Source organism: Pseudochaenichthys georgianus, chromosome 19 (assembly GCF_902827115.2).
Source record: "Pseudochaenichthys georgianus chromosome 19, fPseGeo1.2, whole genome shotgun sequence".
NCBI lineage: Eukaryota > Metazoa > Chordata > Actinopteri > Perciformes > Channichthyidae > Pseudochaenichthys > Pseudochaenichthys georgianus.
In genome coordinates, this window is record NC_047521.1 from 19,847,373 (window position 1) to 19,853,544 (window position 6,172).

A 6,172-nucleotide genomic window follows, 5' to 3' on the forward strand; every position below is an offset into this window, starting at 1 on the left:
GTGCGTCTGAATTGATCTGATCACAGTCCTTCAGTCTGATGGCTTGCGCTTGATCATTTCAATTATTTATTTATTTTATTTACACGAATGTGATACATAAAAACCTTCAATCAAATCAACAAATTAAGCTTTTTTAAGTTTAGGTGATGTCAAAAATACTCATACCCAGTGATAGAGGTCCTTGTTTTCATAAAGAAAGACCACTCTTGATAAAAAGACATATGTTGTGAGTAGTTTTGTTATTTTTCTGCCGGTAGGAACCTCTACTGGGCAGACTCCAGGGTGAAGAGGTTAGAGGTGGCCATGTTGGACGGACGCTACAGAAAACAGCTAGTCAAGACTGATCTGGGACATCCGTCTGCTGTGGCCGTCAACCCACGACTGGGGTGGGACTTTAGTTTGCTAAAGGTCACCTGTCCCAGACAAACTGAAATGTCTGGATGGTTCATAATGCAGCAGAAGATCAGAAATGTATTTTGCACTTTTTCCATGAAGGAAGACACACCTTAATGCACCTTAACTCAGAGCGCAGATATCTAACCTCTGCTCTGTTTCTGCAGGATGTTGTACTGGGCAGACCGTGGGGAAGCTGCCAAGATCGAGTGCTCCTGGCTGGATGGGCAGGAGAGGAAAGTCCTGGTGAGCGACGGCCTGGGTTGGCCGACTGGTCTGTCAATCGACTTCACCAACGGCGACAGAGTCTACTGGTCTGACTCCAAGGAGAGCCGCATAGAGTCTGTCCTGCCCTCAGGAGACGGACGCAGAACTGCCGTCTACATCGGTGAGGATGAGGATGAGGAAGGAAGCGGACATGAGAGGTTGTGTGTGAGACTGTAAGGTTTACACATTTTCTTTCTCCTCCTCTAGATGTGAGGAACCCCTTCAGTGTGAGTGTGTTCGAGGATCACGTTTATTGGAGCACTCAGGAGAAAGGCGAGGTGTTTCGGCAGGACAAATTTGGCCGCGGATCAAAAACCAAGCTTCTGACCGCGGGGCCGTGGCTGACCCAGGTCTCTGTGTTCCAGCAGCAGAGATACAACTCTCTGGATAGTAAGCTACACTCACATGTTCACACACAGTAGCACACACCGTGCTGTATTACAGACTATAATGTGCATATGTTGTTTAGTTTGCCGGACATACCTGAAAGGATCATGTTTGTATTTTTGTATCTATAAAACTAATAATTGTTTATTTTTACGTTTGTATTGACTAATATATTATGTTTGTATTCTGTTAGACATTATGATGGGGCTGTACCAAATAGTTTTGAGCTTTATTAATGATTCATATTCATGACGTGTACATTTGTGCATGTTTTTTAAACCTGGTATTTCTACACAGTTCAAGATGAAGATTAGGAAGAAAGTCAACTATGATTAACAGAAAAAAGTGAAGAAATCCTCGCAGTAATGACAACATTCGTGAAGGAAGGAGAAAGCAGAATCCTGCTCACTGCATTGATATCATACCTATCATGTCTTTTTCTGATTACTATTCAAAAACATGTGAGTCAAACCCCCCCCCCCCCTGTCTCTGCAGTGAAGAGTCCGTGTAAGGGAACCTGCAGCCACCTGTGTCTGCTCCGGCCGGGGGGGTACACCTGCGCCTGCCCCCAGGGGACCGGCTTCATCCCCGGCAGCCACACCGAGTGTGATGCAGGTCATTAAAGACTCATGATTACAGTCATGTGTTGAAGTTGCAGGAATGAATCTCATACCTCAATTGCAGTGATATTGAAACAACTTGAATCATTTTCTCTTTGAATTATTTTTCCTGCAACTATAATTTCAATATCAAAAAAATAAGTCAGGAAAGCTAATGAAGGGGGGGGGATTCAATAACGTTTCACATGTCATGTAGGAGTTCATCTAAAGCAATATAACAATAATAAATACTTTGGCAAATCTGTAGCATATTAATCTCAGTCACGTTCCTTACGACATTCAAATGATATATATATGATGTATTTTGTTTCCCCATTGGGGTATTAACAGTGGTTTGATGGTTTTTAATATATATTATTATTTCAGGTTTTGATCCCCCGCCCACCATGCCCCCACAGTGTCAGTGTCAAAATGGAGGCACCTGTTACTTTGATGACAACAAGGCTCTCTGCAAGTAAGGAATGCGTTAGTCTTCAATGTGGACGCCAAAACGGATTGAATGAAAATTATAATGCAAATTTTAAAGGTCAAATCTTTACACTTTCAAATTCTAAGAGTCATTTTATTCCGACTGAAATATTGCTCCAACAAATTGAAATGAAGTTATTTTGCATTTTCAATGTCAAATTTGAGATAACATATGAATATTGTCCACTGTAGAGCAGTTAAAGTGTACAACATATATAAATGTGAAACAGCTATTCCATACTAATGAATTTACAATACTAATAATAAGTCTTGTATATTACCGCAGTGTATTAAAATGTTATAACTCTAATGTTTGTTTTTGTTTTTTCGCAGATGTCCTTCAGAGTGGACGGGAGATTACTGCCAGAAAAACAAATATGACGCGGTCACATCCTCAAGTATATTTGATTTAAAAGCCAGAAATGTAACCTTACAACATTAAAAACTTTAACTTTATTTCAATTTTAATAATCTGCCTTTTGCTCTTTCCTCTGTCTGATCTCAGTTGGCATAGCGATCGGGGTGACAGTATTGATCGTGGTTCTGCTGTTCGCTCTGGTCTATGCTGCCAGGAAGAAGTCCAGCCTGTTGAGCCATCTGCCCTCCATGCCCTCAATGCCCTCAATGCCCTCGATGCCGTCCATGCCCAACCTGCCAAGCTTCAGGTGAGATGAAGCCAGATTGTAAAAGATGCAATAGGTTAATTCTGTCAGAAACCTAATAAATCTAAAATATTTGTTTCCTTACATGTCCACAGTTTTCTTCTAACTCTACTAGTTTAATGATATGCTTTCAATACAGAATGTTTTGAATCTCCTATTTACTCTTAAGTTCTCTTTTACAAGTGTCTCCTTCACTTTCAAGGTGTGTTTGTATGCAATGTACCGCACAGCATTGTTTCAGCTGAATAGACGGTGTGTTTTAAATTCTTTTTTATAGAAATAGTGCGTCTCCAAATGCATCGAGAACAGAGGAGAGTGAAGCGGGGCTGAATTGTGAAGCGGTAAGTAGCGGAGCAGTCAATCATGAAAAAGGGTTGATAAATACATTCTGAACAGGTTTTTTTATGTATTCGTGTTTTAAAGCAGCAACAAAAGCAGCCTGAAGCTATGTCAACTCAGAGTATCTCCCTGGAAAACTGATCTGATACCTAAATACAATAAATGATATTCGAGACATTTAAACACTGCGTGAAACATTTATGAAGGACAAAATCATCCCCTATTCTCTCATTATTCCTCCTGTCCTCTGATATCCTCTCTCTCATGATAATGTGGGTAATAAAGGTCTGCCATCAGAGCCTGAAAGCCCTCTCAATCATTTAAACCTGCTTCCTATTCAGACCCAGGTTTCAGGAGGCAACCAAGGACTATCAACTCTTCATATAAACAAAGTGCTTAGTACTATCGACTTGTTGTGTCTACCTGTTTGTTATCAGGTTCCCTGTATGTCGGTGTCCATGTTGGAAACAGACGGGAAGAGTTTTGAGAACCCGGCATATCAAGTTGAAGAACAACCTCCTTCCACGAGCGCAGTGGCGGCTACCTCTGCAAACGAGGTAGATGAACAGAAATCACTCATTCATTGATTCTGCCAATGCCCCCTCTTGCTTGCTGGCTGCATATCATGCTACATGGCAGTAGTTTGAGAGCATATGCCAAAGGGCTGTAGTATCAAGAACAGACTGTTTCGTTATGATTCTTTCCCACTGCTGCGATGTTATATTTTTAATATTAACTTGCTGTATTTCTTGTATCTGCTGTTTTCATGTTTGCTCTACTGCTCAGAAATTAAAGTGATTTTTACCGAGAAACGTTCAGCATTACTTTGTGCTCCGATGCAGCGAATCACTTCTGGTTTTGGAGTTTAATCATTTGAAATATGATATACTGTGTGTCCGTCCTCAGGAGAACATGATGATCCCTTTGTATGTGGAGGAAGTTAAAGTTGTGGACGAGCCCTCGAAAAGTGCAAACACACCCACTGTCAACATGGTCTGTTTCACATTCATTACTAATTTAATTGCACAACCAATTAGATACATATAATAACACGAGGGTTTCAAGTAAAAATACAACACCAAACAAAGGCAAATCAGAGAGAGAGAGACAGATATATTATACAATACATCTCTAATCCCTTTGACTAGGTTTTAAGTTCCAACTAACTAAATCCCAGAGAGTTTTATTTAGTTGTCCTTTAAACCCTTTTAACTTTCCCTTACTGTTTTAGGAGCCTTTTGAGAACCCGGCATGCGGCTCAGACGTGGAAGATATCGACGTCACTTCTACCCAACAACCTGCTTCCAGCATACAGGTAACCATGGAGACGCATGTTAAACTGTTTCCTAAAACAGCTCAGTTTCTGAAAACATGGATAATTACATGCTTTGAATGTTTTAATGCAGGCAAAAGTGTTAAAATAAATTAGCTATATTACTGTTTTGTCAACTGTAGAAGGGAAGGCAGTGAAATGTTTATATGTGAATGTGTGCTTGTTTATGTTTTGAGTTATTGAAGCTTTTTATTTCTCTTTTCTCCAGCTGTTGGAACCCATTGATGATGAGAGTTTTGGGTCTTTCCAAAACCCCACATACGCTGTGAGTCCAGAATAACAGATGTTAAACAGACGGCATTAAGTGTCTCTAACACTGTTCAACTCTTTAATTGAAAAGCTCCATAGTGACAGTCTTAGTAGCAGTTCACAGTTTACATTTTCCTGTCAAATGATTATGTAACATGACTTTAGTGAGATGATTTCATTTGATATGTGTTGGAAGCCGATTATGACCATTGTAGGTAAAATAAATAATAATTGCTTTGCCATGAGTTTGATCCATCCTCTCAAAGCCATGGGACGCGTTTGCTTGAGAATTGAGCATTTTTTCTCAGAAATGTATGAATTTAATCACTACACTACAATCGCCCTTTTATGACCTTATGAATGCAATGTGTGACATACACCAGGACACAATATATCTAATTGCATTGCATTGCATGTTTAAACAGGAGCAAAGACCAGATTCTGACATTTGACTCGACCTCGTCATCAGGGATTAAACTGGATGGCGTTCAGGACTGAAAACTGGTCATTTCCTTTGGAGGGAGGACGCAGAACAAATCAACCAAAACATTTTGTAAAAAAAAGAAAATTAATGAAATGATTTTATGTGAGATTCATTCAATAAATGAATATAAACTTGTAATGTCTGTATTTATGATTTGTTTTTATTATATCATGTTGTACATTTTGATTTTGAGAAGGTTGAATAAAAAAACTGCTTTTATCATCACTCTGTATCACTTCGTTTTTTTAAACCCTTTAGATATAATCCCTAATTATAACAATATCTCCCTTTTACTCTGTGCGACAGTGAGACTTTCATTAGGACAATGCTGAGCTCTGATCCTGTATCTGACCCACTGAGCTAAGATGAAATGCATTCTCATCATCCCTTTAACCCAGAGAGCCAATATGTGATCGTGTGATCACGGGGAAACTGCAGTGACTCTGCTCATCTCCCACTGTCACAAATGTCTGAACACATCAAGGTCTCTTTGAGCTGCAACAACTAGGCCAACCAGATGAGAGAAGGGTCCAAAGAAAAGTGAAAAATACAAGATAGAGGTACTGAAAGAAAGTGAAAACACAAAAGAGAGATATATAAAGGGAGTTGTGAATTATGCGTTTCTATGTTGAGGTCCATTTTTCATTCAACATCTCTGACCATCAGCCAAAGCATGTACTGTACCACTCACTGGGAGACATGGAGGGAGGGGATGAATAGCAATGGATGGATTTGAAAGAGGCGGACCAAAAAGGCGTGCAGTTTGCAGCATATGTGCACATTGTGTTGCCTTCAGGAACTGCCAGAAAGTACAAAAACTCAGTTCTCCGAATGATCCAACAATGACATTGTCATGATTCCTGAATGGTGAGAACGTGTTTTATTTTGTATCAGTGTGAATACAAGGGTCAGGGCAGAAAGAGTTTTATTTTGTATACAACGAAGGATAGAAGTGCAACCATAGACTGTA

The 6,172-nt window shown here is 39.8% G+C and overlaps 1 protein-coding gene across 1 annotated transcript in view; it reads left to right on the forward strand.

Moving 5' to 3' along the window:
• lrp2b (low density lipoprotein receptor-related protein 2b) overlaps nt 1-5,387 on the forward strand; it is a 46,013-nt gene extending 40,626 nt beyond the window's left edge. Inside the window, exons 69-81 of the mRNA XM_071206679.1 lie at nt 258-386; nt 561-781; nt 868-1,050; nt 1,543-1,662; nt 2,034-2,121; nt 2,469-2,533; nt 2,641-2,800; nt 3,075-3,138; nt 3,574-3,693; nt 4,043-4,129; nt 4,368-4,451; nt 4,678-4,734; nt 5,144-5,387. Of these exons, the coding sequence (XP_071062780.1) occupies nt 258-386; nt 561-781; nt 868-1,050; nt 1,543-1,662; nt 2,034-2,121; nt 2,469-2,533; nt 2,641-2,800; nt 3,075-3,138; nt 3,574-3,693; nt 4,043-4,129; nt 4,368-4,451; nt 4,678-4,734; nt 5,144-5,170 (1,405 nt within the window). The 3' untranslated portion in view covers nt 5,171-5,387. The remainder of the gene's footprint in view (nt 1-257; nt 387-560; nt 782-867; nt 1,051-1,542; nt 1,663-2,033; nt 2,122-2,468; nt 2,534-2,640; nt 2,801-3,074; nt 3,139-3,573; nt 3,694-4,042; nt 4,130-4,367; nt 4,452-4,677; nt 4,735-5,143) is intronic.
• Nucleotides 5,388-6,172: the final 785 nt, after the last annotated feature.